Source organism: Triturus cristatus, chromosome 10 (genome assembly GCF_964204655.1).
Source record: "Triturus cristatus chromosome 10, aTriCri1.1, whole genome shotgun sequence".
Classification (NCBI taxonomy): domain Eukaryota; kingdom Metazoa; phylum Chordata; class Amphibia; order Caudata; family Salamandridae; genus Triturus; species Triturus cristatus.
This window is the reverse complement of record NC_140593.1, coordinates 1064850467-1064878405: the sequence shown is the minus strand read 5'-3', so window position 1 is coordinate 1064878405 and position 27939 is coordinate 1064850467. Positions and strand designations below refer to the sequence as shown.

Here is a 27939-nt window from a genome sequence, read left to right as displayed (position 1 = left end):
AGCTCTATTTAAATACAGACCCTTCCCTCTTCTATCCCTCCACTATCCTTTTCAAGACAAATAACAAACTCACATGTCCACCGCTCAAATTGATTTCATATCTCCGAATACTAATTCACCACTAATCCTCTTTGGGTTCCGGAGTAGCGTGCTACTCACCGAAAAGCAATTCTATGCCTCGTCAGGGTTAGTAAGCGCTATATAAATGCAATTACAATTACTTATCGCACATGGCAACTTGAGAAGTCTGTGGTGGAAAGCATTACACAAATAATCAAATACAATCGGAAGAAACTATCAGCCCAGGAGGTCCTTTTTAGTTTTTATGCTCTAGAACTACCCACCATTACACATACTGGGGTTATTCACAAACTGCATTTTGCAGCATGTTCAGTGGTAAAGTAATACAAAATGCTATCCACAAACCTTTGAGTGTAAAACTCCACCTCCACCTCTCCTATCTTTTCTATGGGGAGATCTTCAAACATGTAAATTTACTACTTAGGGCCCGATTTCGATGCGGTTAGGAAATCTTCCCGACCGAATGGGTTTGGGAATAGTTTACAACCCACTCAGATTGGGAGAGTCTGACTGACCGAGTACCATGCATCCGGATGCTTCCAGATACGATTGGGTCGGACTCCCATTGACTTCAATGGGAGCCTATGTTCCGACCGAATGCATAGGCTCCCACTGAAGAAAGGGGTGGCTGGGGAAAATGTGGCACCCTGTGGCGGACATTCCCTGGTGTCTGCCACACTGTGCATGGCTGGTAAGTGTGGACCCATGGGTACCCCCACAGGCCCAATTGGGAAGGCTCCGGGTGCATGGGGGCCCGCTGCAGGCTCCCAAAGTCTGATTCCGACTGCAGATTCGAGTCGGACGGCACAATTTGGAAAGGCTGTCCGAATCCAGCATCGCACTTGGTCATTTGTAAACGCGGCCCGTAGAGACGTACGATTCTGCTCTGTACAGCCTGGTCATTTCGAATGCTGGTGGGTTCGGATTGGGATATTCCTAATGCCTAGCTTGCATCGTTCTCGGTTGGTCGGAAACCTTTCTGAGTCGGTCGGAAAAACACATTCCTGATCCAATTCGGATGGAGCAAATGCCATTGGGAGGCCTTCCTAACCGCATCGGAATCGGGCCCTTAGTAGTAAATGTAGGAGGGACCACAAGGAGAGGCATACTATTGCTAAATGGGAGAGGTTTACGAAGGAATAAGGAGGGCTTAGAGAGGGTTAGCAGGGGTTTTTATGGAGGGATATGCACCCACAAAAGAGTAAGCCCATTGCTCTTTACAAACTGTATTTTTTCAATTATTACAGACATAACAAGGACCCGAAAACAGTAGTAAATCACTCCAACTCAGAACTGGAGTAAATCCAGAACCACACATGGCCACCACTGGTACTGTAACACTGTCCAATGGAAAATAATGGTGGAAGGGACTAAAAACAAAAGCCCATAGGGAATAATATTACATTATTTAAAACAGTTAAAAGTATTTTTTTTAACTGTAAATAAATCAAAAATGAATACAAATTTATTATTTAATTACGCAATATTTTAACAACCTTTTTGAGTTTATAAACTAATACCATATTACCTTTTAGCAAAATATAATTACATCACTTTTAATTGCTTTTATACATCAGTTTTAATAGTTATTAATGCATAACGCAAAAACTTTTTTTGTTTACTTTTGGTGGGAATTTATCATTGAATTTAAACTTAAAAAATATGTTTTATTTAATTTGATAATAATATTTTTAAATTAATTGAATATTCAATTTAAAATTAAGTTAATAGTGCTGAAGAATTTTTGTATTTTGTTCTACATTCAAAAAAAGCATTTATATTAAAAGTAAACATTAAAATATTTGTACTATTATATTTTTATTTAATTCAACCTTTTCATCACTTTTTTTCCTTTACCTTCCACAGGGAGATTCAACAGTCAGGGTAGAGTTCCCCCTATGGTGATGTATAGGAAAAAATTAAAAAGTTTATTAAACTTTATATTAAATTAGTATAAATTATATAATGTTAAATATTCATGAGAATTGAGTGTATATATTTATTTTAGATGTAGAACAAAATAAAGAAACATACAGCACTATTAACTTACTTTCAAATGAAATCTTTAATTAATTTAAATATAATAAATTAAATAAAAAATATGTTTTTAAAGTTTAAATTAAAAATCAATTTTCCATCTAAAGCAATATTTTTATTATGCAGTATTAGTTTTTGAAACTCATGTATATAATTAATTAAAAGTCATTTCATTGTAGTTTAATTAAAATTATTGTTGCATTCATTTATAAATTCAGAACACGTAAAAAAAGTTGATAATTAAATAATAAACATGTTTTCTTTCTAGATATTTTTACAACATTAAACTATAAATACTCATATTTTTAAATATTCAAATTATTAAATGGTGTCCTAGCGTGTTTCCATAACTCTGTTATTTTCTATGGAAGGGTGTTGCAGCATCAGCGGTTAGCCTAGTGTGGTGCTGGACTTAGTACTGTTTCTTTTTTAGGAGAAGTAACTTGCCCCACCCTTTTTTTAGGGGGCGAGTGGTGGGTAAATCTACACTTCTGTGTAACTTTACACTTGGATTTTGAAATTAACCAAAAGTAGTAATGTTACTCAAACCTGTAAGAGTAAATTACATGTGTACATTACTCAGAAGTGTAAGTTATCTTTGTGAATAGCCTGTCTCTGTTTACAGCACCGAGGATTGTTTCTTAAAGCACAGAAATCCTTCCTCTTTAATTAGTTGCTTTTCTTTATACACTTCCGCTGATGCTGATTAGCAAAGCGGTGCTTGAGTGTAGAGTGTGCTTTACGTGTTACTTACATTTGTCTCTCTCCTGTGTGACTGAAGATGCAGTTTTAGCACCCTTGTTATGCAAAAAAAAGGAAAAGCCTTTTCATTGCCTTTACTTTCCCATATCAGTGTAATATTCTACAGTGAAATAAATCAAGTTGTGCTTTGGCTAATGCTTGTTTGCTAATTTGTTTCCTAACCTTAACAGATCTCATTGTATCTCGAAGTAGCCTGTCCACATCACAGAGCAGCCTGCCTCACCTTCCTCTGAACATTATGAGAGCTTGTCATTCTGTTGCTTGTATTATGAAGCTGGCTGGCTCCAGAAGCACCATGATTGCAGCCATCGCCATTATGCTAAGCCGAGAAATCGACTTTTTAATAATTGTATAATTTCCTTTTACTCACATTTGGTTTAGATACATTTTATTTCTCAGTATGTATCAGAAGGGGCACCATCTAGAACTGGTCTACTGAGGTCCAATTCCTTCTTTTATTTAACCCACCTTGCTTTTTGCCGAAATATCGCTCCAGTGTTCCTCAGTCTCGCTGAGCCACACCCCTTCCTTCCTCACAAGGCGGGCTCCTTAAAGATACAGGCGGAGAGTCCATGCTGGGTACAGCCTTTTCACATCACAGAGATGTCATCCTGACCTTTGAGGCTTTACATCCTGCACCATGTATTTTGTGGTGGCCTGGCACCAGGAGGCACTGTGATTGCAGCGGACGCCATATTGCTATGACGTGGATGAGGATTTCTAATAATTTTTTGGTTTTATTTTACTCACATTTATTTTAGCACAGGAGGCATTGCTGTGCTCCAGTTCTTTCTTTTCTTTTGCCCACCTTGATTTTTTCTGAGATGGCACTCCAGCGTTCCAGGTCTTGCTTAGCCATGGCACACCTTCTATGCATGGCAGGCTCCTTAAACAATGAGGCAGTGAACCTGCACTAGATAGAGGCTGTTCAGGTCACACAGATGTCTGCCTGACCTTGCTCTTAACATTGTGAGATCTCCCCATGTTCCTTGTATTTTGGAGTTGCCTGGCTCCAGGATGTGCTGTGACTCTAGCGGTCGCCATTTTCTATGCAGTGAATGCAGCTATATATGGTTTTCTTTTACTCATATTTATTTTAATTAGCTTTTATGTCTCAGTACCTGTGTCAGAAGGGAAGCCTCTCAGCACAGGAAGGGTTTCTGGGCTGCATTCCCTACTTTGCTAATGTCCACCTTGCTTGTTTGCTGAGATCACACCCCAGCGTTCTGTGGCTTTGCCTACCCCCACCCCCCTCCCTGCAGGTTTGACTACTTAAACAATAAGGTAATGCGTCTGTGCAGTGGATGCACACTGGAGGTGCACCAAAGGCTAGACCATTATCCTTCATAGGGCTTTAGTTCAATTGAACCATCACAACAGTTGTGCGATGAGCTGTCACTGAGAACATTCCAAAATCTATGATGACTTGGTCACAATCCTTCCCCCACCAGACATAGCACTAAGCACCTGGTCTTCTGTTCAGGTCCCATCTTGGTTCATCTACCAAGCCAACATCACTTCTGAGTCCTTGCCCGATCTGTGCCCATCTTCTATCGTTAAGCTCATTACTGAGCAAGCTGCTGGTCAAAATTGGACTCTGTCAACTGGGAGCACACCCTCTTAAACACTAAAGGCTGAAGGGCGAAATATCAGAGGGGAGCTCAATTTGATTGTTTTTTTTTCAAAATACTTTATTGATTTTTTAAGAAGGGCAAACAGAAAGTCTGTATCAGACAACAAAACTTCCCTCACACTGGTACATCAAATGTTGGCAACTAGTCCATTGGATTAAATACACCCATAGACCAAAAGTGAGTTTATAAAATATTTTTTTGTTTCATTTATTTATCAAAAATATATTGTTTTCTTAATAATTGTATATCCATTTTTGTTCATTAAAACAGAAAGTCTGTAACAGGGTTAGCATAAGTTATCCAAGGCAAGGTTTATGCATATGAGTCCTAAAACAGTGTGTTGTAACGACTAGATTAAGTCCTCGTTAGATAGGCTTATAGCGCTCAGAATTCATAAAAGGGACCGGTCGTGTGGACATCCTCTCTGGTTCAATACCTATTTACCGGAACTTAAGAAAGAGTGCAAAAGGATGGAAATAAAGGCCGAGGAAAGCATATGATCCAAGCAGTAAATGAAACTAATAAAGCAGTGAAAAAATATCACTGTGGTATCAGAGGAGCGAGCTCTACCTATTATGCCACATCAATTTATAGGGCATCCAGTTCAGCTAAGGAGGTATTTAAGATAGTCAAATCTCTCATGAATCCTACAAGCATCCTAATTATGCCTCCTCCTGAGTTTTGTTGTAATGAACTGGCTAGGTTTGTTCTAAATAAAGTCACAGCCATATATGCTCCTTTCACAGATTAAGCAGAACAGTTTGAGATTTCTGCTTCACTCTGCCTGGTAACTCGACCAATAAACCATAACTGCCTTCCCTTCCATTAGGAAAGAAAATTTGTTAGGAAATAATGAGGATAGTTAAGTAGGGCTCCCCACTGGACCCCGCTCTATTCTTCGTACTCACTCGAGGGAAAATTGCAATCTACCCTGTTCTGATAGACGTGTTCAATTTATAACTCCACAGCGATATAGCGCCACTTTCTTGAAAACATGAAGTAATGACGTCTTTACTAAAGAAGCCATCATTTGACCCCGCACTAACTGAATGCTATAGGTCGATGTCCGTGGATTAGGACATGTGACAACCCACACATTTGCAATGTGTGCCATTACAACATATTTTTTACAAGGCAAAATCCATTACAACGAATGTCCTTACAACGCAAGCCATTATAATGCATTATCCATTACAACGCGAATTACTATTCTAACTCCGCCGGGGCGTTACTTCGGGGAATGCGTTGTAATGGCATGCGTTGTAATGACATGCGTTGTAATGGATTTTGTGTTGTAAAAACTACGTTGTAATGGCACGCGTTGTAATGTGTGCCTTGTAAACAATGTCTCCCATATCTGTGCTGCCTGGGGCAAGTAAGGTGCTTGAAAGGTTTGTCCACCAACTGCTATCGTCATTTTTGGAGAAACATATTAAGCTTCACTTTACTCAAACAGGCTTTGGCCCATGATGCGCCACGTAGATAGCACGCTTAGCTGGAATGGAAGACTTGTGAAAAATCCTTGATTAAGGTGCAGGTGGCGCCCGGTGAGACAATGGGGCATATTATCAAGCTCAATTTCACCACTTTAGCAGCCGTTTTCGGCCGAAAAGCGGCGATTTATATATCGCTCAATTATCAAGGACATGCTAACGCATGTTTCCTTGAGTTAGCACAAACCACGGGGGAGCCAACAAGGTCCCACCAAGCTGCACAGCCACAAGGCTTATATGAATCCAATGAGCTGAGTTCCAATAATTTTTATCCACTATTTTCCTTATTTGTCACCGCATGTTTTTCGACCTTCATACTTGACTATGTGTTCAATTCATTATATTCATATCCCTGCTTAACGTAGATGTTCACAAAGGCTCAGGAGCAGAAGTAGGTTCCATATGTCATGATTTTATAATGCATTTCGGGAAAAGATTCCCTTTGTCAGGGGCATCATGACATCCAGTTAATCCTGTGGTTAAAATAAAATTACCAAAGGTTCTGACTCTTTTTAAAAACTGCATACCAAGTTCTGTCACATCATTTTACGATTTCCTGGCGTGCGGTGAAAAATAAGGATAATAGTGGATAAAAATTATTGGAACTCAACTCATTGGATTCATATAAGCCTTGTGGCTGGGCAGCTTGGTGGGACCTTGTTGGCTCCCCCGTGGTTTGTGATAATTGCAGCGCAAAGGGACGAAGCGCGGAGCAAGTTTCACGCCAATAAAGTCTTGAATTGGAGTAAATATGGATGAAATTGGTAAAAGAGGTGTGCATCTCTCACCCCCACTTTAACTCCTTGAGTTAGCAGCCTTTTTTTCTCTACTTTGCATGTCAGTGATTATTATAGCTAATGACATGCAAAGTGGGCGTGCCTTAGCAAAACTAAATGGAAAACACTCGCTAACTCTGCACCGCCATATTAACAAGGCTGCCCCTGACCCGCAATGCGAGAGGAAAAGGCAGGCTAAGCCCCCTTTATCGCAGGATTTAACTCCTGCAAAAATTCTGACTTAGCCATCTCTTCCATGGGAGGTGGATTGATGGCCTATCAGCAAGGATTTCCCTATCACTGATGTTTTATCGCTGGATTTCCTGCGATATTCCTGCATTTCGCCGCTATTGCTGACTTTTATATTGCCAATGCGTAAAGCGTTGTTAATACAGCGCTATCATGGGGATAAAATCCAGCGCTAGAAAAAACGCGCTAAGCGCGTTTTGCGATAATTATCGCTCTGTGTTGTTAATATGCCCCATTGTTTGTTGGCGCCCACTAATGTCCACCTCCACCATGGATTCCCTCACCACCACCATTAAACAGTGCCCCTCAAGTCTCCTTAACCACTCTCTCTCTGAGATGCATTTAATTAGTTTTATAGCGCCACTCATACCAGGGTAGGGTGTCATAGCACTTTGCATCGCACACACATTACACAGAGACAATCAATCATACGTGTGTGAATCAGTGTACAGGAAATGTTACATAAGCTGGAAGACTACAAGGTGTAGAAGTGACATGTCATCCATACTGGCAAGCAGTACATTTTAAGAGTGCTTGGTTTGGAGAAGCACAAACTCAGAGTTTAAAGCGGAACACCATGGATGGAGGTTCTCTTTAATTATAGAAATCAATTTCTACCTAAATGAACACTTTTTGTAACACTAGGATAATGAAAGACTGGGGGAAAAATCAGAACACTTACCTTGCAGTTTGCATGCAGTTCTTAGACAACAGCGAATAGCTCACTGTTCTATATTAGGATTCTATCCTATAAACTGCATGTAACAAAGGGCTCTCTCTGATAAAAGCAGTAACCCACTGACCTATTTACATTATATGCACTTTATGATCTACATGATGCACGTTCTTTAGAGCAGGCATCGTAACCCTCTGGGCTATTTTATGAGTAGTCAAAACTTCCACTAGATAAAACTCTCTCTACAGCAGGTCCATTAATCACCAGAGTCCCCTTGACATTTTTATTGTTGCCTGGAAATAGCTGGCGGCAAGGAATGCATCAGCAGGTGCTTTTAAAACCATAATGAACTTGCATGTATGGCGTCCCCGAGAAGTAAGCACCCAGTGCGGTGGCACAGGTCGCACCGCCCTGTTCAAGTAGGTAGGTAATCTGCAGTGATACTGTTGGATCTTAGCGCAGCCTTTGATACCGTATCACATCCACCTTTATTACAGTTTTCGTAGCCGCAAGAGTTGTTTAGCCGAGCCATTAAATGGTTTGAATCATTTTATGATGGCAGTGACTTCCAGGCACTACAAGGAGCATTTTTTCACAGAATCCCACTCTTTAAAGTGGCTCTTCCCTGAGCCCCACATTATTTATTTTGTATGTGTGCCCTTTGCCCAACCTTGTACAATCATATGGCCTTTCGGTAGTGTCAGATGTGGATGACACTAATCTCCCTCACCTCTGAAACAGGCGGAGACCCCTCCCGGGTTAATTCTTGTTTGAATGATGTAGCAGAATAGATGTCAGATACGTAGTAAGAAGACTTCAAGTTGTACCAAATATTGCGGCACACATTTGATTAAATATTCCTATACAGGGGCGTAGTGAACCCTCCGCTTTAGCAGCTATGGAAGGGGTGGAGTTCTTGATGGGCCTGTCCTGTCTGCAAATCAGCAGACAAGGCTCATAAATAACGTGAAAGGGTGGGTGGATGTATGAGTGAGTGAAAGGATGGATCGGTGTGTGACTGAAAGGATGGATCAGTGTGTGACTGAAAGCTAGGATGAGTAGATAGATGGATGAATGAGTGAGTGAAAGGATGGATGAGAGAAAGAATGGGTGGATCAGTGAAAGAGGATGGATGAATGACTGACAGGATTACGGCTGAAAGGATGGATGGATAGATGGATGGTTGGATATGCTTGGAGATGTATGGATAGGTTGGATATGGATGGGCGGAAAGACAGAATGGTAACAACTGAATGAGGGATGGAAGAATAAATGATTGGCAGAATGAAATTAGGGATATCAGCAGGTGGATGGGAGGATGAAAAGATGAACGGATAGATGCTTCGATAAAGAAAACAAGAGAGCTCTTCTGGGAAGGGAGGTGATGACTTGCTTTGTTTGCTTGGTGTCATAAGAGCTTTGGTTCAAAGTGGGGGGTATTTTTTATTTTCTGGCTACTCCCTTGTCCCTAAACATAAATTCTGTGACAGGTGCACTGGCCTCTCTGCATTGGCTGCCTGTCGAACCAGAGAATACAGTTTCGGGCACTCTGTATGGCTCATTGAGCTCTTCATAATAAGGGCCCATGGCTACTACAACATCTGGTATGGCCCTATATCCCCAATAGGACCACACAATCTACTTCCTTAGGTTATTTGGCAATCCCCAAGATCCATAAGTCAAGAAGTGGTGGTCGGTCCATTGCTTATTTGGTTCTTAAATATAGAACTCACTGCTTATTAAGATTTGTAAGACCAAAGAAGAGCTGAGTTTCAGGAAGCTACTGAAAACTTTGCTATTTATCTAATAGCTGTTATGATATGGGGACTTGTATATTCACCAGGGCTGGGAGGCCCGTTGTGGGTTACCATACGCCTCTAGAAATGCCAAGAATAGAATAGAATAGCTTAGCACGTGTTAAATCTCTCACTCCCACAAACATTCATACCTAGCTCCTGTAAAACAGCCCAGGCTATCCCATTACTGAAAGATTCCACTGTGGATTTAACTTCTTAACAACTGCTTACCTTCCTTACCCCTCAGCAATTTTAGAAAAGGTAGTTCAATTATCCTACTATTTGAAAAAGAACATCCTAGATTTTACCCAATCTGGTTTCTTTTTTATGAATAGTACGTAATAAGTTCTTCTTACAATTTTCATCCTTTAGCTTTGCCCATAAGGAGTTTCTATTGTGAGGTCAACTCGTATGCAGATGACACGCAATATCTTTCTTCCCATCTCCTCCAGCATTCTTGACACCCAAAACAAATTTGAAGGCTGCATGGAAACAGTTGCTGATTGGCTGAGGGACAGTTGCTTAAAGCTAAATGGGGATAAGACAAAGGGTCTCTTCTTCGGCCATGTCCCTTTAGCCTGGCCACCAGCCTGGTGGCCTGCAGGACTAGGCTATTACTGGTTATCTCAGCCAGAAACCTAGGTGAACTCATGAATAACAACCGTTTGTCCCCAACCATGTCAACCATATAGCATCAACTGGTTTTCATTTCCTGCACGTGTTGCACAAGATGCTTGGTGTGATCTGTATTAAATCTTCAAAATTCTTGGTACAGGTTCTCAATTATTCCCGCCTTGACAACGCCAATCGCCTGTATTTGGGGCTCCCAAATAAATCATCCACTGCCCCCAAATAGTCCAAAATGCTGCAGCCAGATTGTTACCTGACATTCCTTCCTGTATCTCTGTCAAGACACATTCAAAACACCTTCACTGGCTCCCCATCCAAAAGGGTATATTATTCAAATCTCTATGCTTCAGCTACAAACAGTGAACAATCTTGGCCCCTTCTGCCCAGTAGAGAGGTTCAGTGTATTGTCCATCTCGCACACTCAGATCATCAGCTAACAAAAATCTTCTACTTCCCAAGGTGGGGGACAGGATGTAACCTAATGGGTAGGGCGGTTGACCTCAAATCTGGGGAACCAGGTTCGAGTCTCAGCAACGACGCTCAACATCCTGTGATTCTGGCAGCCGCAGTCGGTAGTAGGAGTAACTGCAGGGCGGTGACGTGGGGAGGGGGAGGGGCAGGGTGGGGGGTAGTAAACTATGGATTACGGAGGTTTACAGGTAATTTCACATATAAATTAGTAAAACGAATTTCGTTGCGTGCACTGCATCCCCAAATGCGATGCAGTGCACGAAACGAAATTCGTTTTATTAATTTATATGTTAATTTACCTGTAAACCTCCGTAATCCATAGTTTACTACCCCCACCCTGCCCCTCCCCTTCCCCACGTCACCGCCCTGCAGTTACTCCTACTACCGACCGCGGCTGGATTCTGGGCAAATCACTTAATCTCCCTGTGCCTAACAAAAATGAATGTGTCCTTATGTAATGCGACTGGTGCTAATGTGAAGCGCTCTGATACCTGATATATTTAGGTCAAGTTTGCGCTACATAAAACTCCGAAACAAAAGGTCCGTAGAAGCAGATCAGAAGGATGAGTATTCTGTTTTTTAGCAGCTAAGTGTTGGAACTCTGTTCCTGTAGAGTGGACATTGGCCCCCACAACCGAACTTCTCCAGAAAAGGTTGAAAACATGGCTTGTCTACATTATACTTCTGATCGCATTCTTAGCTCCAGGAATCTATGGTATCAGGGCGCTTAACAAATATAACTCGGTCAATCAATCAAAGCACGTCGATCCTTTTAGAACCCCGTCTGGTTGGGGAAGGGATGTGAAAAGCTCAACAAGCCACATCCTGGATTATCTCCAGCAGGGGTCTCCAACCTTGTCTGTAATAAAAGCTTCCTATGTTTAATGAAACTCATTGAAAGCTACTAACATCATTAGTGTTGTAATATTGACAACATCAGATCAGAATACATTATAAGTAGGGCTCCCGGTTTTATGGTATTTATTTTTTTGACATTTCCGTCTGTGTTTATCCATACTTATACGTTGTCAAATTTATCTGTATTTATCCATATTTATTATGGGTTTATAAAAAAATAAATCTGAAGCTGTTATATTTCCACATTTATTTAACCAATAACTATGCAGTCACGCTTCAGTGCCTGCCAGGTTTCAGTGATATGAACAGAAGATAAATCAATGCACTTATATTAAAATGGGCACATTTCAGTATCAGCTTGTGCATATCCACTGCTGTTTAAGCCTCTTTACTAACTGTACTTTTTTTTAACCCCCTTACCTATCAATCCACGAAGTTATTGGCCTGGCTGTCATGGCAAAGTGTACTTAGAATCATTCAAAAAGCACCCAATTTCTGTTTTTATCAACATTTAAAAATAAATACAGACAAGAAAATAAATGGTTTCCTGTCTATTTATCTGTGAAAATCAGTAAAAACGGAAAACAGGGAGCCTTAATTATAGGGCACTATATAAGATTATCGCTAGCGATCACCTCAGTCAGGGTTTGCAGCAGTAATGTATAAAAGGCTTTGACCATAAGAAAAGCCTCTACACGGATAATAATTAACAGCCGTAGCTGCAACGACTCTGGTGCCACGGGAGTAACATTTGTAAAAGGTCTTCCCAAAGCCACATCATTTATCACTCAAATATCAGCTTTAATAAATATATTTTGGAAATTCAGCAATTTTTCTACAAATATCGGCTTATGAGTTTTGAAAACAAGCTCATTTTCGTCTCTACTATACACTCTAGGTTTTGGTGTACGTATATTAATTCAACCAAATAAAAGCCTCTGATTTAGCAAGCTGGGTGCACAAAGGAGAGCTACTCACAGGTTGCTATAGAGCTACCAGTGGCCCTCGAGCTACTCGTTGGAGAAGTCTGCTCTACAGGGTTTTCCGAGTGTGTCTGACTGTGGCCAGCTGGGAGCTCTGTTACATCTGCTTTCTGCTCTTAGAAGGGTCGCTTTTACTGGAAAGACACATGTTGCAAGGTTTATCGTGTCAGCGGTGGGCTCCAGGACTGTTCCATCAGGGGTGTAGCTACCATTGGTGCAGCAAGTGCAGTGACACCGGAACCTATTAGCCCTACAAATTGCTGCATTTTACTTACTAAACAGCAGTGAAAGGCTTGAACCAGAGCCCTTGGCATCCTCGCTACCCTATTGGTTGCCAGGTAATTGCTGTTCATTGACTGGCAACTGTTGAAGCTGTGCCTGGAGGCCCCCGAGACGCCATCGTGCCACATTGTCTCCCCCCCCCCTTCACACCGGATAGCTTCTTAAATGTTTATTAAAGCGAGGCGCAAGGCCAGGGGATAACGCTTGCTTGTCGCGGCGGAGGGATTTTTTTGCGCAACCCTTCTCACAGGCTTCTCATAAAACTCCTCAGGAGCGCCCGGTATTGCTCCTGCCACTCCAGCGCGGCCCCGCGTCAGAGGCCTGACAGCCCCACCGAACTGTGTCACGACGACTGATGGATTGAGACCACCGAACTAATTTCTCATGGGGATTGCGGCAGGACAGGGCTTGAAATAGAGGCGCATTAAGCCGCAGCACCAATCTTTTTCAAACATTTACCCTGCGACCGCCGCTTGTCAGTGAGGTCAAAGGGGAGCCGCGAGAAAGGCGGAAAAGATTAAAAGAAAGATGGGGGCACGGCTACCACTTTAAAGACGAACGCGTGAACATTTAAAAAGCTCGAACGAATGTGAAAACCGTCGTTAAAGGGGACCACAGAGGTTAAAGAGCCCGCGGCCTCATTTTAGACTAGTGATAGCGGGTCACTGTGTGTTAAAAGTATTCATTGCATGACATTTTCCTCTAGTTGTTACTGTGGGGCTGAGAGGTCTAATGCATGCTTCAGAACACATTTAGCGCACTGTGGTCCACTCAGGAGCCATATTAATAAGAATGCTAGACAATGAGGAATTTGAGTCACTGATGTAGTGGAATTTATTTAAATGATACAGAGGCACCAGCTGGTCCCTCGTCAGGGGGCTGACTCTTAGCCAGACCTGCTGAATATTCATAGGCTTCCAGTGCTTTAAATGGGCCGGTACTGTCTGGTACGGAGTACGGAACTTTTTTATTTTGAGAGGGAGAGTACTGGCACTTCTCAAGACAGACGTAATACTTTTAATTGGAGAGTACCAGCAGTTCTCAGAAACAAGAAGGTACTCTGTTATGGAGTACCGGCACTTTTTTATTTTGAGAGTGAGTACCGGCACTTCTCAAGACAGACTTAATACTTTTAATTGTAGATTCTCAGAAACAAGCAGGTACTCTGACACAGAGTACCTGCACTTCTACTTTCAAAATTCAAGCACTGAGCTTGACAGCACTTGTAGGTCCATAGTTGAATGGGAGAAAAGTCCCAACATGTGGAGCACTATTCCATGGAAAACCAGGAAAGGCTGGAAGACATTAAAATGACAGTGGGCAACGTCGTAGCTATGGCAACTAATCTCGCATCAGTGGCATCAACAGCTGCCATCTAGCCACAGGTCATGGCCAAGCCTAGCATTTAGCGCACGGTTCATTCATTGATAGATGGTTAATGCTGTACTTATAAGGGGACACACAATCCTACAAGCCTTAGGCCCAAATTTACTATGTTTGCGCAGGCGTCAATTATGCAATAGGGGGATACAGGACACAAAGGGGTGGAGATAGCTGCGATAATTAACTTTTCCTTGCAAAATGCATATTGAGTCGAGTAGTGGATGAGCGTGCAGTGGCAAAAGACCTTGCATCGCGTAGCACCAAACCTATGACTAAGAACTGCACAGCTCCTTTAAGGTAACAAGACTTGACGTTGCATGGCAAATGGCAGTCAAATGAAACCAGGCACAAAAATGGGCATTGGCACAAGCTTATAGTCTTTCAGGCCAAAAATCCAGGTGACATAGCAGGCCCACTCTACAGCATGATCCCCAAAGATCAAATACAAAAACAATACAAACTAGAAAGGTATTTGGTTTCTGACCTCTGCTGGAAGAAGGGGGAGCACTTCAGAAGGCTCCATTCTTTATGGGAATCAGAAAAAGTACGATTTGATCATGGCGGGTGACACTGTCATAACCTGTCCCAGAAGAAGGGAAGTGGTCCCTTTTGAAATGTTTTTAGGAGGTAACAAAAGGAGGGCTGTGCCATATGGTAGGTCCTGCTCAGATGGGACGTCACCCTACAAGTTTATGGCTAGGACAAGAAAGAGGAACGACGTGATAATTCATCTGTAATAGGGTGTCAAAGTGCCCAATTGTCACTGGAGAGAAGAGGGTGTTGACGGAGGTTCAATGAATGGTGTTCAACCTTTACATTGCAGGTAAGTACATCACAATTGTTATATTCGTAGGCATGTACACTGAAGATCGATTTTAGTAACTTTACATGGTGATACTTTACTAAGCAGGTAAGTAATTACTAAATCGTGCGCCCCATCATGCACTGCTTATCACATCCTTCATGGCATATTAAACAACATCATTGATGAAATTACTGATCATATTTAAATAACATTGTCAAATTTACTAATGAGATCAACCAATGACGAATATGCTATGTTTGCAGCAAGTGGTCACAGAATATTCCATTATAACGTGATTGGAGGTAGAAAATTGGCCACAGGTGTAGCATGTTGCAGTGGCGGTTGGTGAACTTTCAAAGTGGTGGGGCATATGACTATATCATGAATTTGGAGGTGTGAGTGTAATTAGCAAGCATAACTGTCCCAAGGGGGCACAAAGGGTTCTGCTACGGGGAATTGTGTTTAAAAAAATGCTCAAAAGATGGATCTGTATCACACCGTATCTCAGATGTTATTTTAAAGTACTGCAGCAGATCTCTTAAGTCTTCCTAAAATACAATTCTGTGACCTCAGCCTCAGTGAAACGATTTAAAAAGCCTCTCACCCCCAAAATCTAGGATATTGATGGAAAACAATGTTTTTCAATTCGATTACACGCCAGCACATGCATTTTTGGGGTGGTGGGCTAAATTAATTTTGGCTTAGAGAAGTGAAAGAGGTAACTGGTGAAGGGGGATTGTTCAGTAAGTTTTACTGTTATGTCATAATCAGACAAAAGTTTGTGTGATGTAATATTGTTTGTCACCATCATGAAAATCAGTGGCTTAAAACTTGCACATTTTTGATCATAGAAAGCAAAACTGGCAAGTAGGCTGAGGAAGTACGTAACTCATATGATACCATACATCCCATGGCATTAATATTAAACTTACTTGTGCAGACACATTGCATCCTGTTACAGCTGTGCAACTTCCACTGAAGCAGTCAGGCAGTTAAAAGCACAGTGAAGCACCCATTGACTTATTCTCCAAAACGGGTTCTCTCTTGCACTGGGCAGGGCTCTCCAGCAGTGACGGCCCGTGTAGGGCGTTTTACCGGGGCGGTGACGTGGCGCAGAGGAGGGGCAGGGTGGGGGGTTGCAAAATGCGGCAAACGGCCGAGTTCAGGTAAGTTACGGAAACAATTAATAAAACGAATTTCGTTGTGCGCGCTGCATCGCATTTGCCGTATGCCGCATTTTGCAACCCCCCACCCTGCCCCTCCTCTGCGCCACGTCACCACCCCGGTAAAACACCCTACACGGGCCATCACTGCTCTCCAGTGTTTCTTGCCCATGTTGGCTATTTCCAAAGTGACAATGCTTTCATCTCAACTATATGTTTTACAAAATGTTTATAAAACATGTAACTCTCTTAACTATGTTTACAAGAGTTAGGCATTTCATATATAATTCATAAAGCTGAAAATTAAGGTGAAGCAATCAGCCTTTCACATTATGCTCACATTCGAGCGCCCCTTTCATATTTCTGCATAAATGGCTCAGTTCCCAACACTGCGAAATGTGAGTGACATGCGCACTTTATGCCAACAAGGGCAGTGATAATTCGGCAAACACAACAGACGTACCCCTCAAAAAACCTCAGCAAATCACAAGAGGCATCTCCAAGTCTCCACCTCACTTACACAGTGGCGGCTCCTCCGCTAATGCGGAGGAGCGTCACCCCACTGCTTTTAGTGCAGTGAGAAGGGGTAAAATATAACGATAATAACAAGGTTATTATTGTTTTATTTTTGGTTTCTTCGGCTGGGTTAGAGTGGACGGGGCTGCGGGCGTAGGGTGGGAGGAGGAGGGGACTATTCAAACTTAGGAGCTGATTACGAAGTCGTTCGGAAAGGCTCCGAATCGGATTCAGGTCTGCCTAATCCATTTCGGAACCCGTATTTTCGACCGATTTGGAAAGCTTTCTGAGTGACTGATTACGATGTTCAGAAAGCGTTCTTACTTTCTGAGTCGGCTCCGACTCAGTTCCAGATGGCATTCGGAGGAACCAAGTAATTCGGAGCCGACTCGTACAGGTCTACGGACCGCGTTTCTGACTGAGCGATTACAATGTCAGATTCGGACAGCCTTTCCAAATCGGTTGTTCCGACACAGATCGGCTGTCAGAATCTGACTTTGGAGGCCTGTAGCAGGCCCCCCTTCACCCAGAGCCTTCCGAATGGGCCCGTGGGGGTACCGCAGGGACCCCCCTTTCAGAACATGCACAGTGTGGCAGGCACCATGGGGTGCCTGCAATAGGGTGCACGATTTTCCCCAGCCACCCCTTTCTTCAATGCGAGCCTGTGTATTCGGGCGGAACAAAGACTCCCATTGAAGTCAATGGGAGTCCGACCGAATGGTATCTGGAACCATCGTAATCGGTCGGTCGGACTCCCCAAATCCGATACAGTCGGAAACCATTCCGAGACCAATTCAGTTGGAATGCTTTCCGACCGACATCGTAATCGAGCCCTAAGTGCTCATGACTGCTTGGCCGGCCGTTTTGGCCAGCCAAGCAGTCATGCACACTTTGCTTATTCCCTACCAGGCTGTAATGGACAGCCTGGTAGGGAACATGCACAGGCTCCCTTTCCTGATCTGAGTGCCAATCCACAGCGCTCAGACCAATCTCAATGCTGCATTGCAGTGTTGAGATTGGCTCAGGGGAGCCTCTGCGCTCATAGCTTCTGCAGCTTCTTCCAGACTGGAGTCAGGAAGAGCGGAGGAGCAATGCAGCCGGCAGAGAAATGGTTAGCGCGGTTTAAAAAGAAAATGTTTTCAACACCCCCGTTGTCATCTCCCCTCTTCCCCCACCCTCATTCCCACTAGCCACCACTGCACCTACACACAAAGAGAGCCTCTGTCTTGCCTTACATTTTACCTCCCGTTAGCTGATTTGATGCAGAGAGGCCAATGCCAGCACTCCCCCGCAACCTCCTGCACATTCATTCAGTGGCAGGTAGGTGTCCCGCTGGTTGGTTTTGAATTGAAGTGGCCACATTTAGAAACCTTTCCAAAAATGAATAAGAACTGTTCAGTTGTATTTACATTCAATTGTGGTACATTATTATTTAATTATACGTTAGACTCCAAATACCTGAATGCAATGGAAAATCCGCATAAGACAAACTACTTAAACCAAACATGGTACAACTCAGGGTAAATCCACCACTGAAATATATGGCATATTATATCACACACACTGACATTTACACATTGCTTAATCAATAGCTCATATGGGGAGCACCATACCTTCCATTGGCATTGAGATAGAAGCTATGTCTGAGGAAGGGTCATAAAATAGGTTAGTATTGTTGCTGGCAGAGGGCAGGGCCGGCCTGCAGCAACATACTATTTAAGCCTTGGTGCTGATTCTTTTTTTAAATACAAACTAAATAGTGGTCTGTGGTTTAAAACAGGAGTTTCCGATCATCCATCTCAAGAAGATACCTTTGAAGCTCAGTTACCTACATTGCAATGTCTTAATGAATGTGCAAGTAAGGCCTTCAGTGGTTTGCACACAACCTAACCTCAACATTCCCACCCCGAAACAAGAAATCAAGACCCTTGGAGTCTGGCTGGAACCCGAGCTTTCAATGAAAACGCAAGCGTCCAAAACAGCAGGTACCTGCTTCGGGCTTATGCGCACCACCCGCAAGATTCTCCCCTTACTCCCGCCCACATCTAGAAAACTCCTAGTCCAAGGTTTAATACTGGCACGGTTGGACTACAGCAACATGGTTTATCTGGGAGCCCCAGAGGCCACCATGGCTAAACTTCAACGCACACAGAATGCAGCAGCCCGACTACTTATGAACCTTCCCTCCAGAGTATCAGCCAGACCAGCAATCAGGGCCCTGCACTGGCTGCCAGTGCGCCAAAGGGTGGAATTTAAGGCCATGTGCACTGCACACAAACTGATGAATGGAGTTGGCCCTATGATCCTCAGCGACCTGGTGACTCCTTATAAGGCCCCCAGATCCCTTCGGTCTGAGTATGAGCGACTGGCCAACATCCCCAAATACAGAAAGACACGGACTGGAGGCCGACGCTTCTCCGTGAAGGCATCTGCCGGGTGGAACTCCCTCCCCCGCACCCTTAGACTGGAGCCCAGTTATCTGATCTTCAGAAAAAAACTGAAAACGCTTTTATTTCCCAAAATAAAGTCCCTTCTCTTTCTTCCCCTCTCCTCTGGATAATACAATCAATATAGCGCGGGGATGCCTTCGGGTCACCAGGCGCTCTACAAATCGTTAAATAAATAAATAAATAAAACATCCTGATGCGTGCACGTATTGTTTGGCACTTTTCCTGTTTGGGTCAGCGCTCTACACATAATGTTGATTGATGTTGGCTGTGGTGTCACTTCAGGTGTAAGTAGTCTAACCCCAAATAAAAAAGGCATTTTACCCTACGTTTTTTTTATATACCATTGGTGGATATGAACTGGAATTCTCTCAAGCCAACTCCTTGCTGTTTAGTTCAGCCGGGAAACATCGTTTACATCGCATTCAGTACAACGCGATGCTGTTACAACGCGGTCGTAACAACGAACGCATGTAACCACGCGATGCCATTACAACGCAAGTCTTTACATCGACTTGCGCTAGATGGCGTGCTAACATTACAAATAGTGTAGTTTACTATCCCAACACCTTCCCTACTGTTAAGTGGACTGGAGTTGGAATAGTAAATTACACTTTTCTAATGTTAGCTCGCCATCTAGCGCAAGTCGATGTAAAGACTTGCGTTGTAATAGCATAGCGTAGTAACATCGCAGTCGTTGTAACGACCGCGATGTAACTGCACGCGTTGTAATGACTCGCGTTGTTACGTCATACATCCGTTCAGCCTGCCCTCACCCTCCCATCAGCACACCCTCCTCTTTCTATTCCCCAGTGGTCAGCAGGCCAGGCATCCCTGGAGCCTGCCTCATGCTGTACCTGCCCTATTGACACCCAGCACGAAATTTAAAATTGAACAAATAAGCACCAAGCATCCTGTTTCTGCTGTCAGAAAGGAGTTTCTGGGATTTAGGCACAACATTCTTTTTTTAAATACAAACTAAATAGTGGTCTGTGGTTTAAAACAGGAGTTTCCGATCATCCATCTCAAGAAGATACCTTTGAAGCTCAGTTACCTACATTGCAATGTCTTAATGAATGTGCAAGTAAGGCCTTCAGTGGTTTGCACACAACCTAACCTCAACATTCCCACCCCGAAACAAGAAATCAAGACCCTTGGAGTCTGGCTGGAACCCGAGCTTTCAATGAAAACGCAAGCGTCCAAAACAGCAGGTACCTGCTTCGGGCTTATGCGCACCACCCGCAAGATTCTCCCCTTACTCCCGCCCACATCTAGAAAACTCCTAGTCCAAGGTTTAATACTGGCACGGTTGGACTACAGCAACATGGTTTATCTGGGAGCCCCAGAGGCCACCATGGCTAAACTTCAACGCACACAGAATGCAGCAGCCCGACTACTTATGAACCTTCCCTCCAGAGTATCAGCCAGACCAGCAATCAGGGCCCTGCACTGGCTGCCAGTGCGCCAAAGGGTGGAATTTAAGGCCATGTGCACTGCACACAAACTGATGAATGGAGTTGGCCCTATGATCCTCAGCGACCTGGTGACTCCTTATAAGGCCCCCAGATCCCTTCGGTCTGAGTATGAGCGACTGGCCAACATCCCCAAATACAGAAAGACACGGACTGGAGGCCGACGCTTCTCCGTGAAGGCATCTGCCGGGTGGAACTCCCTCCCCCGCACCCTTAGACTGGAGCCCAGTTATCTGATCTTCAGACAAAAACTGAAAACGCTTTTATTCCCAAAATAAAGTCCCTTCTCTTTCTTCCCCTCTCCTCTGGATAATACAATCAATATAGCGCGGGGATGCCTTCGGGTCACCAGGCGCTCTACAAATCGTTAAATAAATAAATAAATAAAACATCCTGATGCGTGCACGTATTGTTTGGCACTTTTCCTGTTTGGGTCAGCGCTCTACACATAATGTTGATTGATGTTGGCTGTGGTGTCACTTCAGGTGTAAGTAGTCTAACCCCAAATAAAAAAGGCATTTTACCCTACGTTTTTTTTATATACCATTGGTGGATATGAACTGGAATTCTCTCAAGCCAACTCCTTGCTGTTTAGTTCAGCCGGGAAACATCGTTTACATCGCATTCAGTACAACGCGATGCTGTTACAACGCGGTCGTAACAACGACGCATGTAACCACGCGATGCCATTACAACGCAAGTCTTTACATCGACTTGCGCTAGATGGCGTGCTAACATTACAAATAGTGTAGTTTACTATCCCAACACCTTCCCTACTGTTAAGTGGACTGGAGTTGGAATAGTAAATTACACTTTTCTAATGTTAGCTCGCCATCTAGCGCAAGTCGATGTAAAGACTTGCGTTGTAATGGCATAGCGTAGTAACATCGCAGTCGTTGTAACGACCGCGATGTAACTGCACGCGTTGTAATGACTCGCGTTGTTACGTCATACATCCGTTCAGCCTGCCCTCACCCTCCCATCAGCACACCCTCCTCTTTCTATTCCCCAGTGGTCAGCAGGCCAGGCATCCCTGGAGCCTGCCTCATGCTGTACCTGCCCTATTGACACCCAGCACGAAATTTAAAATTGAACAAATAAGCACCAAGCATCCTGTTTCTGCTGTCAGAAAGGAGTTTCTGGGATTTAGGTACAACATTACCCATACAATAAGGGTAACATTTGCAGCCAAGCAGATGCAGCATTCTGTCGCCACATGAAGCCACAGTTGTACACTAGTCATTCCTTGTGTGAAAGTGAGTGCTGAAAAGCACATAGAAGTGCATCTGCTGTGACTCATTGTTTTTTGCATAATTAACCACTGTTTAAGTAGCGCTTGCTCCTATGCTAATTGTGCTTCATAGCAGTGTAGGTAAATCTTTGTGCTATTAAGCAGTGTAGAGAAATCTTTGTAGTATTATGAATTTCAGGTTATTGGGCTGAGATAGGTGGAAGGCTAAGGCATTTACAGACTGATTTCATATTTTCCACCTGTAATTCTCTCTATGGGGTCGATTTTGATGTCGGACGGAAAGGATCCGACCGACAGTCGGATTCTCCTAGACGTGTCGGAACCCATCCGCCTGACTTGGTCGGTAACAATTCTGACCGACCGCTTACGATGCTTGCGGTCGAAAGGGGAACAGTTTGGTCATTCTGAATCGGTTATGACCAGCAATGGAAGAATCCGAGTCAGTCGGAGGCGATTCATACAGCACTACGGACAGCGTTTTCAACCGGCCGATTATGATGTTGGATTCTGATAGCCTTTCCGACTCGGTCTGTCCGACACAAAAAGGCTGTTCGAAACTGACTTTGGGGGCCCCTAGCAGGCTCCCCTTTATCCTGAGGCCTCTGGTTGGGGGCAGTGGGGATACCCAACAGACCCCCCTGTAAGACAATGCATTGTGTGGCCTGCACCATGGGTTGCACGCCACAGGGTGCATGGTTTTCCGCAGACACTGCTTTTCCCCATATACCCTATGTTGTCGGTCGGAACACAGGCTCCCATAGGAGTCAATGGGAGTCCTTCCGTACAGTGTTCGGAAGCATCGTAATCGGTCAGGAGGAATTGCTGATTGCGAGTCAGTCGCAACCGAATCCGACAAGAAGTCGGGGGATAGTTTCCGCACAATATCGTAATCGGGCCCTATGTGCTTTGGAGCAGTTGCTTTAAAACGTTGTCTTCTGACAACATATTAATTACTAACAACATGCACCTTTCAATGAAGGATTTCACATGTGCTGTCAATTTGGCTGCTGTTAGGAAACTAAATGCTACAGTTTACGCCCCCTAAGGTTGAATGGAGATATCACACACTTCGTGATTCCAGCCACAAACTACAAACTAATATCTGACAGGAGGGTACAAACACAGTTAAACCCCGCCTAATTGCTTTTATGGGAGAGATGAAACAGGCACATGCATTTTGAGCACTTTATTCGGGAAATATATATGTTTACATTTCCCTTACCAGAGGTACGAGGAAGCATGGCGCAGGTTCTTTCTTTTAACTTTAACCTGACCTTGTTTGGTTGGTCACAGGACAGGGTAGGATGGGTTAACAGTGAGGCTTGCTGAACTGTGATTGACGTGTAGCCCTGGCCTCTGCAGATCTGAAGCCAAAAGCCCCCAGGTCTAACTTTATTGGCGGGGAAGGCCCTTCAGCAAGGAATACAATGGCTTTGCCGAACTGGTGATGTCATGAGCTTCAGGCCTGTTAGCTCCTCAGGCTTGTGAATCTAGAATTGCTGGCGCATGCTCAGAGTGCATGATTAGTGCCTGCCTTAAACCTGACTTGCGAGTTGCGAACACTGCCTGAAGTCAATGCCTGTGTAGCAGAGAGCCTGAGGCAATTTACTGGCAGATAGAATTTTTGACTCTTAATTGTAGAATAAAAAGCACAACTAAGAGGCAGAAAAAGGACGAGGGCGTCCCCCCTTCGCCCATATAAATGAATAGTCACTGGCATGTTGTATTATCCAAGTGCACAAACACTATATGAAGCTGTTTCAATGACTGGATGATGTCATCAGTGATGTAATCAATTATATAATTTGAGAAGTCATCAATGATTCATCAATTATGCCATTTAACATGTCATCAATGATGTGGTATGTGAGATCATAAGTAGTGCATGGCAGGGGCACAAGTTACAGTTAGCTCAGTAAACTATACGTTGTGAATTTCAGTTTCTTTTATTTTTAAGCATTAGTTTTTATCTCAGTTAAACACCTAACTGCGATGTCACTATAACCTTTGTTTTTTCAATGAATATATATATATATATATATGTGTGTGTGTGTGTGTGTATGGGCATTTGTGTGTGTGTGTTATAAATACTACTTACAGTTAACAACGCAATGTAAAGCTAGATGTGATATAAGTACAGCTTGATGATGCATCACGATTAATTACCACGATGTAAGCTACCATATTTTTTACTACCTACAATGTAACAACTGATAGTCTCAATGAATTTGGTCATTCGCTCTGGATATAAGTGGGGGAACAAGGCCTTCACCAAACAGCTCCTAAATTCAAGCCCATGCTTAAAAGAGCTGGCACATGCTAATATACAATCACATTCAGTATAATGAATTAATGTTATGGACATTTTATCTTACGTTGAAAATCTGCAGCTCGGCTTTCACCAACAACTGGGGACTTTGACCTTTGAATCTAAAAACAAAGAGAAAGCATATACAGACATGAAAAAAAATTCTAGGCTCACCATTCCCTCTTGACTTTACAGAACATCCCCATTCACCTACGCTTTGAAGTATTTTTTAGAGTGCTCAATCTGTATTGAGTGTAAAGCTACTCGAACCTCTGTTTAAATCGGGCCACATACTCTTATCAACGTCTAATCCCTGCAGCGAAGAGTGACGTCCCATGAATGTCCCTCAAGTACTCATGTTGTCCATGTCTATGGCTAAGAGAGTAAGAGATACTGCAGGGATTTAATAACATGGCCCCCTGGAAGAGTGTTGCTTTTTCACATAACACCACCTGGGTTTGGATAAGGTTAGCAAGGTACACAAAAGAAGGTGGCTGACAAAGAGCATGGCCTCACAGTGTTCTGTTCAGACATCATACTATGACACCAGTTCTTTTTTTGAATCCAGTCAAAGACAACATAACTCTACTTTTTCTGTCTTTGCTCCCCTGTAGGAAGATTATTAAACCTTACTGTTGTGTTTAGTAGGTTTGTTCATTTAAAGAATGCCAGCTTCTGCATTTCCTGCATGCCATGGGATTCTGTTGCCTGGGAAACGGAACTGCATTCTAAGTGGGACTGTTGATGTCGGTCTGCCAGGGGTCGGTCGTGTGTACCTATTTATCTCAAATTAAACCATTAACCACTCTACCATGTGGTCTCAAATCTTACATCCCTCAAGCTTGCCACTAACAGGACTGCTATCAAATGGAAACGTCATTTATCATCTGCTCAGCCAGAAACCAAAGTGACTGTTACATATGTTGGGAGGGAAGGTATTGGTGATGCAGCATGTTTTGAAAAATCATAATACTTGACATGTTTATACAGAGAAGACAGGGAAGGTTGAAAGTACACGTTGTAGACGTTAGACACAGTGACACATGATACAGAGACAAGTGTAGTAGAAGTACAGTAAAAGCGTGCTTTAAAACGTGAGCTAAAGAAAACACATTTATAAGGCAACACTAATACATGTAAATGAGCTGTGAAAATGAATTTAGTGCATATATTGCTTTTTAACGAGTATTGATGAAAATTGTGATGCTAAGTGAAGTGGCCTAGTGTTTTCCATGCTTTTTGCTGAGAATGCACAAGTTAGAAAAGTCGGTGCAAAAATATGTAGCAATGAAGTACAAGCTTGATATTTTGTAATGTGATATTAAAGACTCTTTAGTTTATGAAATATTAAACATGAGGTTTGTAGGATGAAATTAAAAAAACTTGCACTTATATGAATATTGTAAAAATTGTAGTAGTAGGGTATTTCTAACGTTAGCCATTTCCATGTAATATTTATTTGTGAAAATAAACATATTCTTTATTTGATTTAATTTAATTTAATTATATTGGATGTTGGTTTAAAGCTCATTTTATTTAAACGTGCAATTCTAACTTAAAGGCCTTCTCGAAATGTTTTTTCTCTAGTGCTGACGTTTCCACTGATTTAATAATATGGATCATTCTTTACAAGTGAATAGTTACTTATTTGTCCCATACATGCGTTCCCCCTGACATTCCAAAATGTTTCTTCATCGTTCACAGTGAAATATTCCCGTGGGAATAGAATTTCAGTTATGCCTATGGACAGACTACTTTGTATCTTTTATTTGATACTAGTCTTGTGTGGATTTACAAGTTTCCATTTCTCATGAATAGCATCGGAAACCAGGTTGATGTTTCAACCATCTCAGGTGACACAATGTGAACATGGACATGTAATAGTCTTTCAATGGTGGTGCGATGTCAGGCCAGTGGACATTGCTAAAAACTCTATAAAAGAAGAAACCCCAAAGGAGAGGCAACAAATTGCTTTGATTTTTGCTTCACAACAACTTCCATTCTGATTGTTCCTACTTGAGCTTCGGTAGCTATGCTGATTGATCTTTTACTTTGGACTGTTTGTCGATGCTACAATCGGTAGCTGATGGACTAAGACCTTCTTTGCCGAACCATTTCTAGTTTTAAAATTTTCATTATATCTTTAGCTCTAGACTAATGGACTCGCCCCTAATGGACTTTAAGTCTGAACCTTTCCCCATTTGTAGGACCTGAGCTGTTAGAAATGTGAACCATCCTTCTACCTTCAATGGTAGTGGAACTCTGTAACTCTGCAAACAAAATTTTATATATACTCGATAACATTTTGCCTAAATGTTTGGAGCTTTAAAGAAAGCTGTGATATTCTTGACTGAAGTCCTTAAGAAATTGCTCATTTTAATGATTTTTGATTCTTTAATACAATAACCAAATTAATCTAAATCTGGCTTGGTCTATTATTGAGCCCTGTTGGTTCTTCCATTTAAACTGTTCTTCTGTACTGATGTTTTAAATGCATTGTAGGGAGAATCAGCGTGTTCTATCGGTAAACAGGTTTTACTTCTTTTATTCTGTATTGCTCCTGCAGAGCTTTTGGTTTGCATAATCCTCACTCGACTCAACTTCTTCAGGAGGTTGGGCCTCCCAGGTGCTATTCTTTATTTCTACAGTATGGTCTTAAAAGCGGTGTACCTAAATTTGATTATTAGCTTGTGAGTTGGATGTCAATTAATGGTCCTCATTTGACAGCTAACGTGGAGTTTGAGCAAGCTATTTTCCACCCCTCCTATCGGCGGAGAATGCTTCAGACTACCTAATCGTAGAGGGCCCAGAACGGTTAGAGTAGTAGGAACAGTAAGCATATGAATGAATACATTTTTACCCATGCTTCATGCTGCAACACTGGATAGAATGAATCATTTGTCAAAGGCTCTACAGACAATGGCTATCAATGGCAGGATTGCTGGAGGAGAATACATACTCTTTGGGAGTCAGCAGATTTACCAGGAGCAAACTTGGAGGCAGTGACACTCATTTAACGCAAACATCTCCTAGTCTTCGTTTCTACATTACAGAGAAGATTTTCCTCTATAAAAAATGGATTTTTCTATGACATACAATTCAGCCGAGGATGCATAATACATAGCCTAGGTTGTATTTTATCTCTGGCCTTGCCAAAACCGTCAAAGATTCTGGCATCAGGATAATTGGATTTAACAGCAACCTTTAGAAGCCATTGACTTAAGTTTAGAAATAAGTCTGTTTTGAACTTCTTTCTAAATATATACCTACAATATTGTATGGAAATATTTTTTTGTGTGAAAAATACCCAAAATAACTGTAGCACAATTCTTCTTACCACAAGCTAATTCATAAAAGTTGTATTTAAAAATTCAAATATCACCAGAAGCAGAGACTACTACTGATAAGTGCAGAATAATTTTCAAACTGACACATGCTTTATGTTTTAGTTACAAGACCTTCTTCAAGGAAAAGCGTGTAGTGTACAGGCACAGCAACACCAAAATATTAGTCCAGATACTAAATAATTAAGTTAAAATTCCCAAACCAATATTATAACAAAAAAACAAAATAAAAAGATAAATAATTAAGTTAAAATTCCCAAACCAATATTATAACAAAGAACAAAATAAAAAGATTGAAACAAAACAAAACTGAAAAAAACCAAATGTAGGGTTCAAAAGGTTTAGAAAAAAGCCATTTCATAGGAAACAAATTAAAATAAAATGAACGCAAAATTAATTGTAAGTGAATGGTGTGAAGTTTACTTCAACTTAGTTAAATCAAATCAAATCAAATCAAGCTTTATTCGGATCATACAAAATGTCCATAAAAGCATTCTATAAAATACAGTAAAATCCATTTA

General features: G+C 42.3%; 1 protein-coding gene across 6 annotated transcripts in view; it reads right to left on the bottom strand.

Annotated features, from left to right (window-relative positions):
* Positions 1-27939, bottom strand: part of CARD11 (caspase recruitment domain family member 11) — a 935632-nt gene that overhangs the window by 253306 nt on the left and 654387 nt on the right. For all 6 annotated transcript variants that reach the window (XM_085629202.1, XM_085629205.1, XM_085629200.1 and 3 more), the window contains exon 10: positions 24142-24196. In XM_085629202.1, the coding sequence (XP_085485328.1) occupies positions 24142-24196 (55 nt within the window). The remainder of the gene's footprint in view (positions 1-24141; positions 24197-27939) is intronic.